The 21,899-nt window shown below is 38.4% G+C and overlaps 1 protein-coding gene across 1 annotated transcript in view; it reads left to right on the top strand.

Annotated features, from left to right (window-relative positions):
• The window catches only part of dntt (deoxynucleotidyltransferase, terminal), a 184,088-nt gene that overhangs the window by 26,328 nt on the left and 135,861 nt on the right, over positions 1–21,899 (top strand). The window contains exons 4-7 of the mRNA XM_077217389.1: positions 4,367–4,537; positions 10,631–10,702; positions 10,801–10,924; positions 14,915–15,047. Of these exons, the coding sequence (XP_077073504.1) occupies positions 4,367–4,537; positions 10,631–10,702; positions 10,801–10,924; positions 14,915–15,047 (500 nt within the window). The remainder of the gene's footprint in view (positions 1–4,366; positions 4,538–10,630; positions 10,703–10,800; positions 10,925–14,914; positions 15,048–21,899) is intronic.

Here is a 21,899-nt window from a genome sequence, read left to right as displayed (position 1 = left end):
TCGAAGTTCCAGGTCTCAGAAGAATTAACTTTATTGACAAGCAACAAAGTGAGATGCAGCTGTTCATCTGACTTGCAATGGTCGAACTTCAGGACTCATACCTTTTCTTATCACTAGGTAGCCAATCAGCTATCTAGCTCAGGTCACATGATTCCCTGCACTTGCAATGCTCTAGTGCCATCCATCATTTTTAATTAACGTTTTTAGTACCATCTTATCAGCTTCCTATACACATCTTCTCTCTGATCTTGTTAGGTACTTTTCCATCCTCACAGACCCTTTTGACCTAATTTAACCTGATTTTACCTGATTTTACCTAATTTAACCTGATTTTACCTGATTTTACCTAATTTAACCTGATTTACCTGATTTTACCTAATTTAACCTGATTTTACCTGGTGTCTGTCTGAGATACAGCAATACAGTCTTTTAAATGAGGCAGAGGAAAATCTCCAACAGTATTTGCTCAATCGCAGGTTTCATAAATGAGATAAGGCCGAAACCAGCACATCCAGTGCAAGTAGGCTTTGACTATTTCATTTTTACTTAACATTATTTTATTTATCTGTTATATTGAAGAGACTTTTTTGAAGGATATTGGTTTACTTATGCCCTTTATGAGCACTTGATTGATTGATTGATTTTATTTGACCACTTAAATAAAAATAAAAAAAATAAAAAAATAGGAAACAGTATAAAACTGTGTCATACATTAAAATAAAATACATAAGTAGTCAGGGATAACATAATAAAGCCCGAAGACTTATTTCCATTGTGGTCCCTTATAAACTTGAGCTTAACTGAGACTTGAGTGTTTGTAGATGTGACCTTGATAGACCTTGATTTATTGCAATATTGAGGTATCCAGTTTTATTTTGATTTTAGAAAATAAATGTGATCGCTCTCCTCACAAATCAACTGTTTCTTGTTTTTCACTAGCATACACGTATCTTGGGTGTTGAGGACTAGTTCATCATTGAGCCTACGTTCAGTATGAGTAAAATACTTCAGTACTGTTAAAATCAGATAAGACTTTTACTCAAGACGTATTGGAATTGCTGACTTCTCAGCTCACATACTTTTTTTCGCCTACTATATAGTATGGAAGTCGGGATATTCAGACTGAGCGCAAGAACAGCCCATTTGATCAATATTGCATTGTTGTTTTTCTTTTCTTTCCTTATTGGAAGCTGTAGGTTGTTGATTTGAGGGAGGTTCTTATTGAGGGGTTCTTAATAACAGTGTGGAATGATAATTTCATAAAATCAGTGTTATTAGCTGTTGATTTGATTTTCCATGCAGAAAAATCCAATACATTTAAAAAAAAAATAAAGAACAGTCCATTTGTCTAATCGAAGCAACCAATCACAGATAGTTTTGTTTTTATGTGCCATTTGAAGGCATGATGTGAAATAAATGATACAATTTTATATATAGTATAAGTTGCATGGAAGTTGCATAGCAACCAAGCGGCAACCTTCCTGTCTCTCTCTTGAAACTAACACAGAAGTGACTTAAACTGCAGTTCATCGACTGGCCACTAGAGACAGGCTTCAAACGAGAGTAAATCCCATAGACCTCAATGTTAAAATGCCCAACTTTACAGCAGATTTTTTTTTTTCAGTTGGTACAAAAATTGGTTTGGTCTATATAGCTAATTTTGCACTTCATGACAACTGTGAGTTTTTTTTTAGCAACTCATCAGTTTTAAATTATATTAAGCTTTAAAGTTCTGCATAATTAAGGGTGTGGCCACTTGAGTGACAGGTGGATTGCCGCTGATGTCACTACTAGCCGTTTGTCTGCTGTGTGTTAGCGTCACGTCACCTCAGCTAATCGGCCTCGCTGCACATGTTCGTTTATCTGGGAGTGACGCGCTGACAAAATGGCGTCGGCCGGCTCCGCCCACTTTGGGCTTCAAAAATGCTCTTCAGAAACTAATGGGTGACGTCACGGACACTACGTCCATATTTTTTTACAGTCTATGATAGCATCAGACAAATATTGTAGATTGAAACTGTAATCTTCTGCTATTTCAGCCATTGTTGTGTGCAATATACATCAAATGCTCTTTCAGACTAACCTTCAGATAAACCCAGAGTATGAGTTTGATTTTAATTCTCTACTGGGGGAAAAAAAAATCAATAAGAAAAAAAAAATCAACATTTAGCATTGCAGATGTTTGCAAGCTAAACTTTGGTCTTCAGCAAACTAGTATAGAATATCTTATTGCATAGACTCCCACTCATTCATAAAATGCTCAATACTAATATAATATTATGCCATTATATCAGTGGACACTGGAGATGTGTTTTCATCATTGCAGCAGATCTCGTCTTGAGTTCTCTTGTTAGAAGTGCTCTCAAGTGAGTTTCCTTTGGCACAGCAGGAGCTCAAACACACACACACTTTTCACACACTCTCCCGCTGTCCTCACACTCCAGGACACATGCTTAGGGCACAGCTGGACTCGACCCCCTGACCTTGGCATTACCAGCTCGCTGCTCTCATTAACCAGTACGAGAGGAGCCCCGTGTGTGTGTACATGTAACCGAGACTGTGTGTGTTTTTGGTGTCAAGGGTGTTGTGTATGTCATGGTTGAGAGGGTTTTTAAATATGTCTGAGCACATTCATGTCATGAAAACTAAGCGGGTGCATATATTGATTCACACCGGCCCGTTGTACATATTAAATGTGTGGTGGTGTTCCTGACAAACCTCAGTACTCAAGGGGGCAATAGAGTTTCCTTCAAGCTAGTGGCATCTTTATTGTGTTTTTGGGCTCTACTAGAACACGTTTCCCTGCTTGAATGTTGATTATTTTCCCCATATTCTAACAGGCATTTTAGTCCAATGAAGCACACTGAGAAGTGCATAAGGTCAGATTATATTTGAGTATTTTAATTTTTTAAAAGTTAAATGTGTATGTGTGTGTGCATGTGTTTTGAATTTAAAGATAACCTATTATGCCCTTTTCAGTCTTGATGTTGTTTTTAGGCTTGAATATTGATTATTTTCCTCATATTCTCCATTGTTGCGGCTCCTCTCTTCCCAGTCTGTCAGTAACGCTCTGTTTACTTCCTGTCTCTATGAAGCCCCTCCTTCTGAAAGCACACTGTGCTCTGATTGGTCGCCTGGAGCAGTGTGTTGTGATTGGTAGAGCGATTCGAGTGTGTTTGGGAAATGTCCCGCCCCTTACCATAACTTTCAGTTTCAACACACTACTAATTAACTTTTCATTGACAATTAAGCACATTTCCACACGATGGTCACAGGTTTCATGGCACTATCACTGTACAATTTATATAAATAAGAATATAAAGGAATAAATAGACGTGCCCAAGCTTTTGCCTTGAACTTTAATCGGGTTTGTTTCACTTTAAAAGAGTGATTTAAATAAACGGATGAACAGCACACTGTTGTTCATCTCTCTCTTAATATATGTTGTTGTGTGAACGTGTGTGTGTGCCAGCGGCCCTCGGGAAACGCTTGTGAACGAGTGGAAAATGACAGGTTCCTCTCCACTGATCACAGACCCACGAGTCTCTGTGAGGTCATCTGAAAAACACCCTGGCACAGAAGCACAGCATGATGGGAGGAATACAGAGGAGCGAGTGCCTCACACACACACACACACACACACACACACACACACACAGAGTGCCAAGGCGCTGTGATTGCTGTCCGCTTTCGGCACGGGTCAGTGCGCAGACAGTGTAAACCTACACCGGACTCTTTCTTTCTTATCCCCTCTGTTTTTTTAAATTCAAAACCTTGATTTACAGGCTTCCGAATGCCTGAAGTTAAAACTTTACTTCCAAGATAGTAACACACACACACACACACACACACACACACACACACACACACACACACACACACACACACACACACACACACACACACACACACAGACACAGACACAGACACAGACACACACACACACACACACACACACACTCTCTCACTCTCGCTCTCTCTCTCTCTCTCTCACTCTCTCACACACTCTCTATCGCACTCTCACTCTCTCACTCTCTCTCTCTCACACTCTCTCTCACACACACTTTCTATAACACTCTCACTCTCTCACACTCTCACTCTCTCTCTCTCTCTCTCAGACACACACTTAAACACACACACAACACACACACACAGACACACACACACACACACACACACACACATACACACACACACACACACACACACACACCGTTGGCATGGTAACAGGACTCTTTCTTTCTTCTCTTCTCTGTTTTCTCCGGCTGCCTTTTATTTGACCTTTTTGCATTTTATCCTGATTCATTTTTCCAGTGTTTTTCACACTTCATCTGCTGCGTCACTCTTCACTGTCTCTGTGCCGTAGGATGCATTGGAGGTCCTGGCGGAGAACATGGAGTTCGTTGGGAACCAAGGGCCGTGTCTGGCGTTTCGAAGGGCCGCTTCGGTGCTCAAGAGTCTCTGTGCTCCTTTACAACACCTGGAGGAGACGCAGCGCCTGCCCTGTCTGGGGGAACACAGCAAAGCCATCCTTGAGGTGTGTGTCACTCACTCACTCACTCACATACACTCACTCACTCACATACACTCACTCACTCACTCACTCACTAACTCACTCACTCACATACACTCACTCACATACACTCACTCACTCACTCACTCACATACACTCACTCACATACACTCACTTACTAACTCACTCACATACACTCACTAACTCACATACACTCACTCACTCACTCACTCACTCACTCACTCACTAACTCACTCACATACACTCACTCACTCACATACACTCACTCACTCACTCACTCACTCACTCACTCACTCACTCACTAACTCACTCACATACACTCACTCACATACACTCACTCACTAACTCACTCACATACACTCACTAACTCACATACACTCACTCACTCACTCACTCACTTACTCACTAACTCATTCACTAACTCACTCACATACACTCACTCACTCACTCACTCACTCACTCACTCACTCACTCACTCACTCACATACACTCACTCACTAACTCACTCACTAACTCACTCACTAACTCACTCACTAACTCACTCACTAACTCACTCACATACACTCACTAACTCACTCACATACACTCACTCACTCACTAACTCACTCACATACGCTCACTCACTCACTCACTCACTCACATACACTCACTCACTAACTCACTCACATACACTCACTAACTCACTCACATACACTCACTCACTAACTCACTCACTAACTCACTCACATACACTCACTAACTCACTCACATACACTCACTCACTCACTCACTCACTCACTCACATACACTCACTCACTAACTCACTCACTAACTCACTCACTAACTCACTCACTAACTCACTCACTAACTCACTCACATACACTCACTAACTCACTCACATACACTAACTCACTCACTAACTCACTCACATACGCTCACTCACTCACTCACTCACTCACATACACTCACTCACTAACTCACTCACATACACTCACTAACTCACTCACATACACTCACTCACTCACTAACTCACTCACTAACTCACTCACATACACTCACTAACTCACTCACATACACTCACTCACTCACTAACTCACTCACATACACTCACTCACTCACTAACTCACTCACATACGCTCACTCACTCACTCACTCACTCACTCACTCACTCACTCACATACACTCACTCACTCACTCACTCACATACACTCACTCACTCACTCACTCACTCACATACACTCACACTCACTCACTCACTCACTCACTCACTCACTCACTCACTCACTCACTAACTCACTCACATTCACTCACTCACTCACTAACTTACTCACTAACTCACTCACTCACTCACATACATTCACTCACTCACTCACTCACTCACTCACTCACTCACTAACTCACTCACATTCACTCACTCACTCACTTACTCACTAACTCACTCACTCACTCACTCACTAACTCACTCACTCACTCACTCACTCACATACGCTCACTCACTCACTCACTCACTCACTTACTCACTAAATCACTCACTAACTCACTCACATACACTCACTCACATACACTCACTCACATACACTCACTCACTCACATACACTCACTCACATACACTCCCTCACTCACATACACTAACTCACTCACATACACTCACTCACTCACTCACTCACTAACTCACTCACGTACACTCACTCACATACACTCACTCACTCACTCACTAACTCACTCACTCACTCACTAACTCACTCACTCGCTCACTAACTCACTCACATACACTCACTCACATACACTCACTCACTCACTCACTCACTCACTAACTCACTCACATACACTCACTCACATACACTCACTCACTCACGCACTCACTCACTAACTCACTCACATACACTCACTCACATACACTCACTCACTCACATACACTCACTCACATACACTCACTCACTAACTCACTCACATACACCCATTCACATACACTCACTCACTAACTCACTCACATACACTCACTCACTTACATACACTCACTCACTCACACACACACACACACACACACACTCACTCACTCACTCACTCACTCACATTTACTCACTCACTCACTCACTCACTCATTCACTCAATCAATAACTCACTCACTCACTCACTAACTCACTCACATACACTCAGTCACTCAGTCACTCAATCACTAACTCACTCACATACACTCACTCACATACACTCACTCACTCACTCACACACACACACACACACACACACACACTCACTCACTCACATTTACTCACTCACTCACTCACTCATGCACTCAATCAATAACTCACGCGCACACACACACACACACACACACACACACACACACACACACACACACACACACACACACACACACACACACACACACACACACACACACACACACTGTCACTCACTCTCACACACACTCTCTCTGAAACCGCATCATCAGTCAGCTGACCGTCTGAGGTCATCAGAGCAGCTCTTCTCCTGCTGAGGGTTTAATACACCTTCACATCACTGCTGTTTATTTTCCTTAGGGGGAAACAGACAGACATTGTGCTGAAAGAAAAACAAAACATTTCACAAACCGAAGTTTTTTAGGTTTTATATTAGATAAAGCATCGGAATCAACCTGTCAAGAACATGCCCGGGTAATACTTTAAAATCTAGAAATTATTGTTATAAAAAATTATTGTCATGACAGTTAAGCACATGTTCCCCTAAGATTCTCAGTACAGTAGAGTGAAAAAATGTAAGTTGTAATTTTGTAAATTAATAATTTATATGATTTTGAAAGTGTGGGTGGGCCGGAATAATTCGCATCATCCAATGTTTTTCAACTGGCTTAATTTGGTAGAAAAAAAATTATGGACCCAATTCTCAGTGGCGCCAATTTACTAAAAGTCAAGGTATGGCAAGTTCAAATGACGCTATTTAATCTAACAATATTACGTGACAATATCAATTCAAGTAAGTCAAAAACGACAGATAAGAACAAGACAAATGCATTTACAACATTAACCAACAACACCAACCGATTTAAAAACCTAAAAAATATATTTACATATTTGGTTATATATGTGTAATATATATCACATATTTGGAAATAACCTGGTAACAGGCAGCTATATGAATGAACAAAAATTCCCTTACGATTCTACAAAAAAAAAGGTGAAATAGAGATCTCATAAATTAGTGAATTCGTTTGGTTTTAAAGCCATTGCATAGGCCTTCGTTGCTTAGCAAAAGATGTATTTTATCTGTTTAAAGTTTATTTACCCCTTCAAAATTTTTCTGTGACTGTCTTTGGGACGGTTCACACAAAAATGGAAATTCAGTAATTATTTACTTACCTTGATGTTGTTTTAAACGTGCATTGTGTAATATTTCTGAGGATCTATTGACATAAATGCAATATAAGATCCATAACTATGTTTTCAGTGGTGTATAAAGACCTTGCATAATGAACCGTTATATTTTTATTACCTTAGAATGAGAAATTTATATCTCCATAACCGCGGGCGCTCCTTCTATGGAGGTCGACATATTGTGTGGTCATTTTTCTAGCGTCGCTACAGCGAACACACAGCGCTACAGCGAACACACAACGGGTTCCCTTACATTGAAATGCGCCGACATGTTTCTACGGTGGCCCTAAACGGACAAACGCGTTTCGTTACTATGTTGCTCTTCGTGCAAGGAAGCAAGCTTAGTTCAGCGAATAAAACACTGACACAATGATGAACAAGTAACAATAATATTCGCAATAACATATAGTTTTACTGAATAATTAAGTAAACATCATTTCTTAATTTATCCTTGTAAAGAAAGCTCATTGCTGAACTGGCTCCTCTCTGCTGACATATTTTCCTGTCGGCCACCGTAACTTTTGTTTGTTGCAATTCGCAACCTCACCACTAGATGCCGCTGAAAAATCACACATTGCATCTTTAAAGCCCTATTACCTTTTTTTTTTGGAACACAAAAATACATTTAAAAAAAAATCCCTGTTCCGCTTTCATGCCGTTTAAAAAAAAAGAGGATTTAAATGTCATAAAATAAACCCATGCAAATCGTGCTATATTTGTTCTGAATGTACACTGGGTTTGACGAGAAACAAACCAAAAACGTGAAATCTTGGCCTCGCCATTGCCACGCGAGCACGCAGCAGTTCGTTAACAAAAGGAAAAGTTAGCCTATGTTTTATTTTAATTTTTTTAGGATTTCAGCTTTAATACATTTTAATTACACAAGGCTACAGTATAAACCTCAGAAGAGTGTGTGTATTTATCTCTGTTGTGCTCAGGTCGACAGACAGTCAGGATGACAGTTTTTGCGTGAACGTTAGAGCAAATAATAGGCCAATATACCCAAGTCAATGTATTATTTGTTTTGTTTTTGTATTAGTATTTAAATATATTTAATTTAGAATTAATTTAATAAATAACCCCTTGCTCACAAATATCACATGCAAAAAATATTGCATAATCATGCCACAGTGGGCCTCTCTGTTAGTTCTCTTTTCATACGACAAAAGTGTCAAGTTGTTACGGCGTCCTGTCATCTTTGGCAAGATGTTTTTCTTTATTAAATGCATCATAGATAGCGGTTTAGCCATTTTTGTAATACATAAAAAGGGCGCTGCTAGTTGAAATCCATATATTTGCATGAAGAAGAACATTACTACTGGGCGCTGGCGTGTGACGTAACTGAAGAGACGAGTTACGTAGAGTTTTAATGCATGAAAAAACAAATCACATTTACAATAATTATTGAAAATTTTTTAACGTTATAAAATTGTATTATCAAATTTTTAATTTATTTCCCTGAATCTGAAGGCCCACCCGTAGCTCCACCCCTGCCCTGTAGTCAATCATTTAAAAATTTAAAACTCATCTTTGATCACCAAAATTACATATTTAAGCGTTTTTACTTTGAAAAAAAACGTAATGCCCTAAAATATCTTGAATGTAACTCGACACCCTTCCCTTATTTAGTATGTGCGATTATATGAATATGCAAATGAGCCCCGCCTCCACTCACTCACTCAGCTCAGAGATCCACTCGTTGACGATCACACGTTGATCTGATTGGTTACAAGGTAGTTTGTGACGTCAGAAACGCCAGCGATTTCAAACCGTGTTTTTGAGACTGTCTTTGGTTCACTGCAGTTTTAAGGAGAAAATACTCAGCAATGCTGTCGACTTTTACACATTTGTCTTAAAGCATTTTAAAAACACCACATAGACATATAAACAACATTAAAAACAAATATATAAATACATTTTTATTATGAAACAGTTATTTTAAATTTAAATATTTCACAATATTACTGTTTTTGCTGAAATAAAAGCAGCCTTGTTGAGCAGAAGGGACTATAAAACAATAAAAATGTTAATTATTCCAAACTTTGGAGATGTAGTGTTTGTGATATGCAGGATTTATAGATTATATTCAGATTTCATATAATTATGTACTATTTGGACCTATATGTATATAATAATAATTACATTTATATTTGAGCAGAGATGTGTTTGTGAGTCTGTGTTTGTTTGACAGCTTAAGTCTGAAGACTACAAAGAAGAGCTTGTAATATTATACCGTTTTAAAAATTAAAGGCGATTAGCTTTTAATGATTGAGTGATGTGTTACAAATGTTGTAGGATTCCTGACAGTGTGTTCAGTAGTAACACATTAAATTAACTCTATTGCTCTTTGTGAATAATCTAATGCTTTACTTTTCTTTGATGATATTGAATTGTGCGCAATTTAAGTTGACTCGCATTAATAGGAAGGAAGTGCGTTTGATTGGAAAGTCAGTCATTAGCGTCCACATTTACAGTGATAAATGTGTTTCCAACTCACTCAGAATGTGATTAATACACTGGTTGTGGTTCCTGCAGGCGGAGAAACTGTAAAACAGTCAATAAAGCATCTACACAACAGCGCCAGAGCTATGGGAGACAACGCAATGAGCATTTCATTAGAGTAATTAAGCTGCAATTAACCCGGACGGTGTGTGTGCAGATTATTTACAGTTAGCGTGTTCAATCATAGCAGGATTTAAACTGTATTTAACTGTTTGTGCGTGACAGTGTCTTGGTCTTTATCTAGGAGATCTTTAAATGCGGATCATCCTCCAGAGCTGAAGACACACTGAATGACGAGCGGTACCGAACTATGAAGGTAAAGTAAATCTCTCTGGGACTTCAGAGCTTAGCAGGTGTAGAAATGAGTGTGTGTGTGTGTGTGTTTATGTGCGTCTGATAATGTTTGTGTCTCAGTTGTTCAGCAGTGTGTTCGGGGTCGGACCCAAAACCGCAGAGAACTGGTACTATAGAGGATTCAGGACGTTTGAACAGGTTCTGTCTGAACCCAGTATCAGACTGAACCGCATGCAGACCGCAGGTAAACAATGATGTAAAAACACACGTCAGAGTTCAGACTTGTTAAAGTCTCCCTGTTGTCAATCATTTTAACCCTTAAAAATCATCTTTGATCACCAAAATGACATATTTAAATGTTTTTTCCTGGAAAAAAAATCTTAATGCCTTAAAATATCGTGAATGTAATTTGACACTGGTCTCATTTAGTATACGTGGTTCTATGAATATGCAAATGAGCCCGCCTCCACTCACTCACAGAAGCTCAGAGATCCACTCGTTGACGATCGCATGTTGACGTATTCGTTTTTAAAAAGCTATTTTTCAGCAGGGTGATGATTTAAAAATCGCTTGTTGCATGAATCGCAATTTGTAAAATACATTTTTATTCACCCAAAGTAAACAGAATATCATTGCATTATAATGGCTTTTTGGACATTGTCCTATTATAAAAACACATTTTTGGACATATACCATGGTGATATGTTATATATATATATATATATATATATATATATATATATATATATATATATATACAAAAGTCATCTATCCTTTAAAAGTCATCTATGATCACCAAAATTACATATTTAAAAAAAATGTCTTAAAAAAAAATTCTAGCTTGAATGTAACTCGACACCCTATATATATATATATATATATATATATATATATATATATATATATATATATATATATATATATATATATACTCTTTAAAACTGCAGTGAACCAAAGAAAGTCTCAAAAACCCGGTTTGAAATCGCTGGTGTTTCTGACGTCACAAAGGTGGGGCTCATTTGCATATTCATAGAACTGGATTTACTAAATGAGGCAAGGGTGTCGAGTTACATTCAAGCTAGAATTTTTTTAGGACATTTTTTTTTAAATATGTAATTTTGGTGATCATAGATGACTTTTAAAGGACAAAATTATTGACTTTAAACAATCGCAGTACATATTGAATCGGCAGATAAATATTGTACTATAGAATTCCCAGCCCTGTATTTACTAGTTACTCTAATGTACTTCCAGGAATACAATGTTTTTACCATGCACATAAATATTCACCAGTGTATGTGTCCAAAACAATATAGTGTGGATTCAGATTCATTGGGAGAGTTTCTTCCATTGAGATGACTGAAGAGTCCCAGTTTACCATCTCTGTTTTTTTTACCGAGTTCATTTGAATTTATTTAAGCCAGACCTCCCACTCTTTCACTCTCAGAATAAAAACACAGTGTAGAGACATGATAAATGTTCCTGCCAAACCCCAGTCATCATTTCTATGCAGTCCCCGGCCTCGGAGTGTGTGTGTCTGGGACAGAGGGCTTCTGTGCTGCTGAAATCACTGTGTTTAACGCATGTTCACCGCTTTTCAGATCTGTCATGTCTGAGAGTGTTGTGCACCAAAACCTCCTGGAATATAAATATGCTTATCAATGAGACCGGTTGGGCATCACATACTGTTTTAAAACCCTCCTGGGAGTCGCGAGGACGTGGGAAAATGTGACAGTTTTGCTGGTTATACATTAAGAGCTCATCAATCAGACTGAGAAAAGGCCAGCCGTGTTCCCGCTGTCATCTCGCCTATGAATTATGATATGATTTTATTGTTACTTTTTAAAGCGATTACCTTACCTGACCCGTTGTTTTATGGCCTCGGGTCCTAATATGGATGTATGATGTTGAGGGTTGTGTTGTTAATTACTGATTGTTTTGGAAAATCTACTCTAAGAGGAAAGTTTAATGAGGCAGAGATTGTTTCCCAACTCACATCGCTACTGTCGTCAGGCCTCGTAATTTTCCGCTGCTGTCTTCAGGCGCTCATTTATGACCTGCTGATCTATAAACAACACGCCGGCTTCAAACAATTATGCAGATTTGGTTTGCAGATTTCCAGGCGGTGCAGACGCTCGCTTGTTGGAAGAGTCTCGGTGCTGGTAGAGATTTCTCTGCTTGTGTGTTTGTGATGGCTATAATTTGAAATTCTCACTTATACAAAACATAACGATTGAAAACAAGTGTAAACCTTCAGTGAATGTCATTAAATATGATGCTTTTCTCTAAAAGTGCTTTATCTATTATTGAAATGGCACAATATATAAAAAAGTTTGTCATGGTTTTATTCATATTTTAAAAAGATTTGTTTTTTATGTAAATGCTGTTCTTTTCAACTTTCTATTCATCAAAGAACCCTGAAAAAAACATGGATCCACTGAAATATGAAGCAGTACAACTGTTTTCAACATTGATAATAATCATAAATGTTTCTTGAGAATCTAATCATCATATTATACTGATTTCTGAAGGATCATGTGACACTGAAGACTGGAGTAATGATGCTGGAAATTCAGCTTTGATCACAGGAATCATTTTTTTAAATATATATTCACATAGAAAACGCTTATTTTAAATTGTAATAATATTTCAAAAACGTTACTGTAATTTTGATCAAATAAATGCAGCCTTTGTAAGCAGAAGAGACTTCTTTCAGAAACATTAAAAAATCATAATTTTGAGCAGTAGTGTAGAACAATTATATTTTAACTTTCTTGCAAAATATTATTTTATATACAAATATATAACTATAAATTCCCGTTTGCTAACCGAGACTTTGATTGATGGATCTCTCCAGTATTTTGGGTGACTTACATTTTACATTTATTTTTATGCATTTGGCAGATTATTTTAAGTCTCACTCAAATTGCTTTATCACTAAAACTAATTTTCTCTATGTAAAAAATGAATGTGATTTTTACTTTGCTACTTTGCTCCATTAAGTGTGACAACAGCACAGCGAAGGAGATTACAATATTCGAAAGCAGATCAAACAAGCCCATATGAAAACTTATAAAGATAAAAAAATAACACTCATAAAGAAGGTTTTTTTACGGTAGTACCAATTTTGATTTTGTGCACGTGCTGCTATTCTTTAAGGTAAATTCCGTAGCCAATTATGGTATGATTCATATATTTACCAATTTTGTTAGTGAAAGAAGGTTAACAGCCCTGGGATGTGTGTGTGTGATCTCAAGAGGAAATGAGCTCTGTAATTAATGTTTCTCACACAAATCACTAATGAGAGACACTCGTTGAACAAATAGAGAATGAGCTAATGAACACTTGATAGTGAAACTGTTGGATTGTGTGTTTTGGCGATAGGTTCAGTGCTGAAACTGCACTATTAAATCACTTTTAATGGTGTTTAACCGTCCAGAACAGCATGAAAGTGCAGGCGTCATATTTGTAGACGGCATTGAACTCTAATTTGAGAATAACCCATAATTAACAGTAAAGTTGCTAGTTCAACCATCACTACTATTGCTAATAGTTAGTGTTAGTGATGTGATGAACCCCCTAAACTCTACACACAAATATTTAGGCCTAAATTTAAGATCTGTGTGTTTTAATTGCATATTAAGGTGTAGACTGGTTTGTTTTATTTCACATGATCTTGATAATTAGTTAATTCTGAACACTCCCGGCAAACAATAGCCATTATTCACCGTCTAGGTTAACCATAGACCCAATATAGTCCGGCTATGGGGAACCCACTTCTAGCCAAAATAAGCTTGAATTTGGTTACATAATAACTTTGGTTACATAAAAAATTACCAAAATAACTTGCGAAATGTATGATATTCCATCATTAAAGCAAAGTAAACAGTGATTACATGGTGTTTGGTTTTATTACTTCACTCATTTCATTTCTTTATCTTGTTGATGACGAGTCTATTTTTGGGCTATGGTTTAGATGTCTATTAAATTTTCACTGACAGCCCAAATTTTGCGTTGTTTTAGCCTAGACGTCTAAGCTGTGTTTGGACGGCTATTAGACATCTTTTAAACGCAAAATTGCTTGCTGGGTAGCATAAAAAAAATAGCATCATGGTGGAGAGTTTTCCTAGGTAAACACGTCTCACGTTTTCTTCAGACAGTGTAAAAGTCTAATTTGTGCAACACTTCTTGGGTGTTTTTCAGTAAATCTTGTATTCATCCACTCTTGTCGCAGGGTTCTTGTTCTATGAGGACATCAGTAAGCCGGTGAGCAGGACCGAGGCCACCGCACTGAAGATTATAGTGGAAGAAGCTGTTATCAATGTAAACCCACATGCCACCGTCCACATTACTGGAGGATTCCGCAGGTAAACACTGGTTCCTTGAAGAAGAGTGGATTTTAGTGGTTTGTGTCTGTTCATATCAGTTCAGTGGTGTGTGATTTGTGTTTTTTTTATTTATTTATGGAGGAACATTTTTGTCATGAAAACTCTTGGAGTGTTTGGGATGGAAATGGATATGACAATGTAAATAGGTTTGGACTTGGCCGAATAGATCTGCTACAGTGTTATTGCTGCTGCTGCTACTGCAGTCATTGCTGCTGATTTTGGTTATTGCTGCTGCTGTTAATGCTGCTGATTTTGGTTATTGCTGCTGCTGTTATTGCTGCTGATTTTGGTTATTCCTGCTACTGTTATTGCTGCTGATTTTGGTTATTGCTACTGCTGTTATTGCTGCTGATTTTGGTTATTCCTGCTGCTGTTATTGCTGCTGATTTTGTTTATTGCTACTGCTGTTATTGCTGCTGATTTTGGTTATTCCTGCTGCCGTTATTGTTGGTGATTTTGGTTATTCCTGCTGCTGTTATTGCTGCTGATTTTGGTTATTGCTGCTGCTGTTATTGCTGCTGATTTTGGTTTTTGCTGCTGCTGTTATTGCTGCTGATTTTGGTTTTTGCTGCTGTTGTTATTGCTGCTGATTTTGGTTAGTGCTGCTGCCGTTATTGTTGGTGATTTTGGTTATTCCTGCTGCTGTTATTGCTGCTGATTTTGGTTATTGCTGCTAATGTTATTGCTGCTGATTTTGGTTATTCCTGCTGCTGTTATTGCTTCTGATTTTGGTTATTCCTGCTGCTGTTATTGCTGCTGATTTTGGTTATTGCTACTGCTGTTATTGCTGCTGATTTTGGTTAGTGCTGCTGCCGTTATTGTTGGTGATTTAGGTTATTCCTGCTGCTGTTATTGCTGCTGATTTTGGTTATTGCTGCTGCTGTTATTGCTGCTGATTTTGGTTTTTGCTGCTGCTGTTATTGCTTCTGATTTTGGTTATTCCTGCTGCTGTTATTGCTGCTGATTTTGGTTATTGCTACTGCTGTTATTGCTGCTGATTTTGGTTATTGCTACTGCTGTTATTGCTGCTGATTTTGGTTAGTGCTGCTGCCGTTATTTTTGGTGATTTTGGTTATTCCTGCTGCTGTTATTGCTGCTGATTTTGGTTATTGCTGCTGATTTAGGTTTTTGCTGCTGCTGTTATTGCTGCGGATTTTGGTTATTGCTGCTGCTGATTTTGTTTATTGCTCCTGCTGTTATTGTTGCTGATTTTGGTTATTGCTGCTGCTGTTAGTGCGGCTGATTTTGGTTATTGCTACTGCTGTTATTGTTGCTGATTTTGGTTATTGTTACTGCTGTTATTGTTGCTGATTTTGGTTATTGCTGCTGCTGTTATTGCTGCTGATTTTGGTTATTCCTGCTGCTGTTATTGCTGCTGATTTTGGTTATTCCTGCTGCTGTTATTGTTGCTGATTTTGGCTAGTGCTGCTGCCGTTATTGCTGCTGATTTTGGTTATTCCTGCTGCTGTTATTGCTGGTGATTTTGGTTATTCCTGCTGCTGTTATTGCTGCTGATTTTGGTTATTCCTGCTGCTGTCATTGCTGCTGATTTTGGTTATTGCTGCTGATTTTGGTTATTCCTGCTGCTGTTATTGCTGCTGATTTTGGTTATCCCTGCTGCTGTTATTGTTGCTGATTTTAGTTAGTGCTGCTGTCGTTATTGTTGGTGATTTTGGTTATTCCTGCTGCTGTTATTTCTGCTGATTTTGGTTATTCCTGCTGCTGATTTTGGTTATTCCTGCTGATGTTATTGCTGCTGATGTTGGTTATTGCTGCTGTTATTGCAGCTGATTTTGCTTATTCCTGCTGCTGTTATTGTTGGTAATTTTGGTTCTTGCTGCTGCTGTTCTTGCTGCTGATTTTGGTTATTGCCGCTGCTGTTATTGCTGCTGATTTTGGTTATTGCTACTGCTGTTATTGCTGCTGACTTTGGTTAGTGCTGCTGCCATTATTGTTGGTGATTTTGGTTATTGCTACTGCTGTTATTGCTGCTGACTTTGGTTAGTGCTGCTGCCATTATTGTTGGTGATTTTGGTTATTGCTGCTGTTATTGCTGCTGACTTTGGTTAGTGCTGCTGTCATTATTGTTGGGGATTTTGGTTATTGCCGCTGCTGTTATTGCTGCTGATTTTGGTTATTGCTACTGCTGTTATTGCTGCTGACTTTGGTTATTCCTGCTGATGTTATTGCTGCTGATGTTGGTTATTGCTGCTGTTATTGCAGCTGATTTTGGTTATTCCTGCTGCTGTTATTGTTGCTAATTTTGGTTCTTGCTGCTGCTGTTCTTGCTGCTGATTTTGGTTATTGCCGCTGCTGTTATTGCTGCTGATTTTGGTTATTGCTACTGCTGTTATTGCTGCTGACTTTGGTTAGTGCTGCTGCCATTATTGTTGGTGATTTTGGTTATTGCTACTGCTGTTATTGCTGCTGACTTTGGTTAGTGCTGCTGCCATTATTGTTGGTGATTTTGGTTATTGCCGCTGCTGTTATTGCTGCTGATTTTGTTTATTGCTACTGCTGTTATTGCTGCTGACTTTGGTTAGTGCTGCTGCCATTATTGTTGGTGATTTTGGTTATTCCTGCTGCTGTTATTGCTGCTGATTTTGGTTATTCCTGCTGCTGTTATTGCTGCTGATTTTGGTTATTGCTGCTGCTGTTATTGCTGCTGATTTTGGTTATTCCTGCTGCCGTTATTGCTGCTGATTTGTTATTGCTGTTGATTTAGGTTATTCCTGCTGCTGTTATTAAGGCTGATTTTGGTTATTCCTGCTGCTGTTATTGCTGCTGCTGATTTTGGTTATTGCTGCTGCTGATTTTGGTTATTGCTGCTGCTGTTATTGCTGCTGATTTTTATCATTGCTGATACTGTTATTGCTGCTGCTGTTACCTGTAGCTGATACAGGTGGAGCTGGGGAAAAGGGAGGGTTTCTGAAAGTGCTTTGCACTGCTACAGCAAAAGCTGACCAAGTATTTGAAGGTTTTGCAACTAATCAGCTGTGCCCTATAGAGAATGATGTGTTTGCAAGCAGATTGAGTTAAGGACCTGTCAGCCAGTTTCATGAGTCATGACAGAACTTTGTATTTCCCAAAAGAAAATATAAAATGTATTGCTCAGACTTTACTCTTTCATAGCTCAGGTGATGCAATGTGGTTGTGTTAAAAATAATGAAATATCCCCAAAATCCCTTAAACTTACACTGCTGGAGTGTTCTGTGTCTAGCTCTCTGTATTTCTATCATGCAACCACTTAGCAACTATTCAGAACAGCTTAGCAACTGCCTATTAACCACCTTTGTGCACATATGGCATAAATAACCTTTAAAACCTCAAGATATTTAAAACCTTCAGAATAATCAAGCTCTCATTCAAACTTTTTCTACAACTGCATGCATTTATAAATGCATTTTATGCAAATTCTAAATTATCATGCATAATTTACTCGTTTTATTTATATATATAAATAAATTCCAATGTTTTTCCTTAAAATACCTTTGGATAAATACAAATGCTCACTAATGAGTGAGTAGTTGACAGAGTAAGAGTATAGATCTGTAAAATGAACATGGATACATCTGCCAAATTGTTGAGATCTCTTCTGATACTCTAGGAGAGACTCATGTGGAATTACTTTGGCATAAGACGAGAAATGTCTCAGAAACAGGAGAGTTCAGCAAAATCCTCACTGGACATGAATCATGTCTTAACACAGACTTCAATCAGTCTGCACACTTGTGGGTTAATATCCCTGGATTCCCTTCAGAATAAACTGCAGATCACATTTCTACCATGTAAATGGAAAAAGGTGTTTGTTGTACCTTGAGGGTCTTTTCGGTGAGCTTGTCTACGAGAAAATGTGACCAAGAGGTTATGAATCTTAATACCATTCGCCAGAGAGAAAATGCCAAACGTCCTTATTCAATCACACAGTGTTTGCAGAGCCTGAATGGCTTTCTGATCAAGAACTGGGTGTTTTTTTTCATCCTTTCCGTCTGGTCTGTAGTGTTTTGTTTGGTGGAGTTATAAAGTTTCTCTTTTATAGCTGGTGTTTCTTTGAATTATTCAGAGGTGAGCTGTCTGTAAGCTGTCTTGTTTTGGTCCGTCAGACTCGCCGTTGGTGATGAGAATTATGGGAAGAGTGCTTTAAAACCTCCACAGACTTACCTCAACATGTTTTTTGTGCTTTATAAGGAAAGGTGCATTATTTCTGGTGCATTTGTTTCCGCAGGCCATGTGTCTGATGCTGCATAATGACAGTACTTTAAAGATTGATATTTTTGGAAAGTAATAATGCACTGAAAGTCCGATGAATAAGATCAGTGCATGAATTCCAGCTGCTTTTATGTCTGTTTTGTTGTGATATTGTGCCGTTGTTCCTAGATAACATGGTCCTGACACTCAGATAAGTGAGTTAAAGTGAAAACAGCGCTATCACTGCACACCTTGTCAGTAAACTGGTGTATCTTGTCAGTAGTGGTTTATTTCAGGCTGGCTTTTTCTATCTTATTTGCTTTATAAATCCTGCTGATGTGCTCTTGGCGGATGAGAGATATTATTAGCTCGGGTGGAACAGATGTCACAATCGCACGTCTCCTACACAACAGATGACAGATGCTGCGCAAATGAAAACAAAAGGCTTTTTTAAGATGTGAAGGTGTTTTATAGTAACTCGAGGAACAGGAGACGGTGAAATCGCGTGACTTTTGGTGACGACGCTGACACATTCATTCACTGACACAGTGTTGATGAAGTTAGATGTCTTTAATCTCTTAGCTGGTGATGTTTTATCGGCTTCACGGTAGAGTCAGACACAAACTCAAATTGAAATGTGTGTATGATTTATTATGTGAGGTTCAGGGAGCCAACATATAGTGCTTGTGTACAATATTGCCTCAGGCTTCTTTCAAAACTAGGAGCAAAATATCTGAATCCTCCTAGAGCAAGCAAACTAGCCTGTTCTGACTTTGGGTGTTTTATCTCTATCTGAATAGACTTCAAGCTTACAATGAAATATCCACCAAAATCCCACCAAAAGATTTACAATGATTCAGTGTTTTGAGTTTGACTCTCTGTCTATGAACCTGATCATGCTGTATCGTCTTTATGTGCATGCATTTATTATTCATTATACAGTGGTGGTGCAAAAAATACAGTCAAACCAAAAATTATTCAGACACCAGATATAATTTTTTATAAATTTTTTTTCTAGTGAGTGCAGGACACTATAGTTAATTTAAGTAAGTGACGAGAGCAAAATAAAGTAAGCTGTGACATATTATACCCAAAAATTCTTCATACAGTGACTACCAGTGAAATTTTATAAAATTTGGGACCAAAAATTATTCAGACATCATGTTTTGCTTAAGTGTTCTTTTTCTTTAATTGCTAATGCGACCTTTTTACACCACAGACTGAACAAAATTAAGCATTGCTTGGTAATTGGCTGAGCTAAATTGTCTCATTTATGAGACAGTCTAACAGAAAGATGGACAAAACCAGTGAAATATCAACTGAGTTCTTGTCATATTTTATTAAACTATAGTGAATAAACAGTGATAGGGCCTAATGTGAGAAATGTTGAAGTTGTAATAAATGTTGGTTTGACTCTGTATATAAAGAATTAAATGCTCAGGTTGTGTTGCTCGATAAAGCCATCACAATCCTACTCTAAAATTGCATGTTAGCCACAGCATTCATCAGAAACTGACATTTGACATTGACCGAGGGTGTAATTGAGCAAGTGTGTTGAATTCAGCGAGGTTTTGACTATAGAGCTATTAGTCACGGGTGCTTTATGAGTTTTCCTCACATGACATTTCCCTATATCTCAGGATGACTAATGTGACTGAGCATCAGTGTAACGGGATTACGACTGGGAGAAAACATCATGTTTACCTCCAAACAGTCTTCTAAAACTTTACGGCTCAAAATGCAAATCTGCAGCTCTGTGGAGGCTAAGCTCTGTTGAAATCTGCTATTTGAACTCCGGCAAGCGCCGCACGTTGGCCGTGACAGTTTTAGTGATGTCTAGATTTACCGTAGGAATAGTTTCCGCTTGAACATCTACAGAGGATCAGGATATAGACACTGTGACAGACTTCTCAGTCTCCTCATGGCGAGCACAAATGCAGAAAGCCTACGAGAACGGTGAGATGATGCTGTGTTTGTTCAACTCAAGGTGAAGCGGCATGAATCATTCATTAAAGTCCCTCTCAAGTGCCTTGAAACGCGCAGCGTTATTCAGTGTGTTGATGTATTTTATGCTAAAAATAGGAAGAAAGCTCCTCCCCTTTTTTAAAATAGCCAATAGCGTTCCAGGAGCTCGGCCAGAGCCATTGAGCCACGTTTTCTAATAGATTCCCCTTTTAGATTTAATATGAAGCTGTTACTAAATCAAAACAGAGATCATAATCATGCTGAGAATGTGTAGTTTTGAAAAGTGTGTACGTTATGTTGGTGCATGGTTATCTTCTGCTATTCAGTGCTGTTTCTAATGCAGAATCTGTCCAACCGTTTCTCCTCCATATTGCCTTTAAATACCGCATTCTGTGTATAATTCAACTGGGTCCAATATGTTTTGTGGTCTGTGCCGTGCGCGTATGATCCGCTCTGTGCTATCGCGTCTCTGGGCCAGAGCAGATAGGCTTTAACGCACAACCAGACTTCATTCACCCTGATGGAAAGCATATTTACAAAGTCTAAATCGTTTCCTATCCACTATGCATTATGTGCAGGGCTTGAGATTAACACTGTGGCTTGTTGTTTTCCAAAGTTACAGGCCACTCAGCATTTTCACTGGCCACAATTTTGATATCAATACCATAGGGAAAAATG

The sequence above is a fragment of the Siphateles boraxobius genome, unplaced genomic scaffold (assembly GCF_051911475.1).
Source record: "Siphateles boraxobius isolate OS27281-9 unplaced genomic scaffold, OSU_SipBor_1 73, whole genome shotgun sequence".
Taxonomy (NCBI): Eukaryota; Metazoa; Chordata; class Actinopteri; order Cypriniformes; family Leuciscidae; genus Siphateles; species Siphateles boraxobius.
The sequence above is the reverse complement of the archived record's forward strand: the minus strand, read 5'-3'. Positions and strand labels throughout refer to the sequence as shown.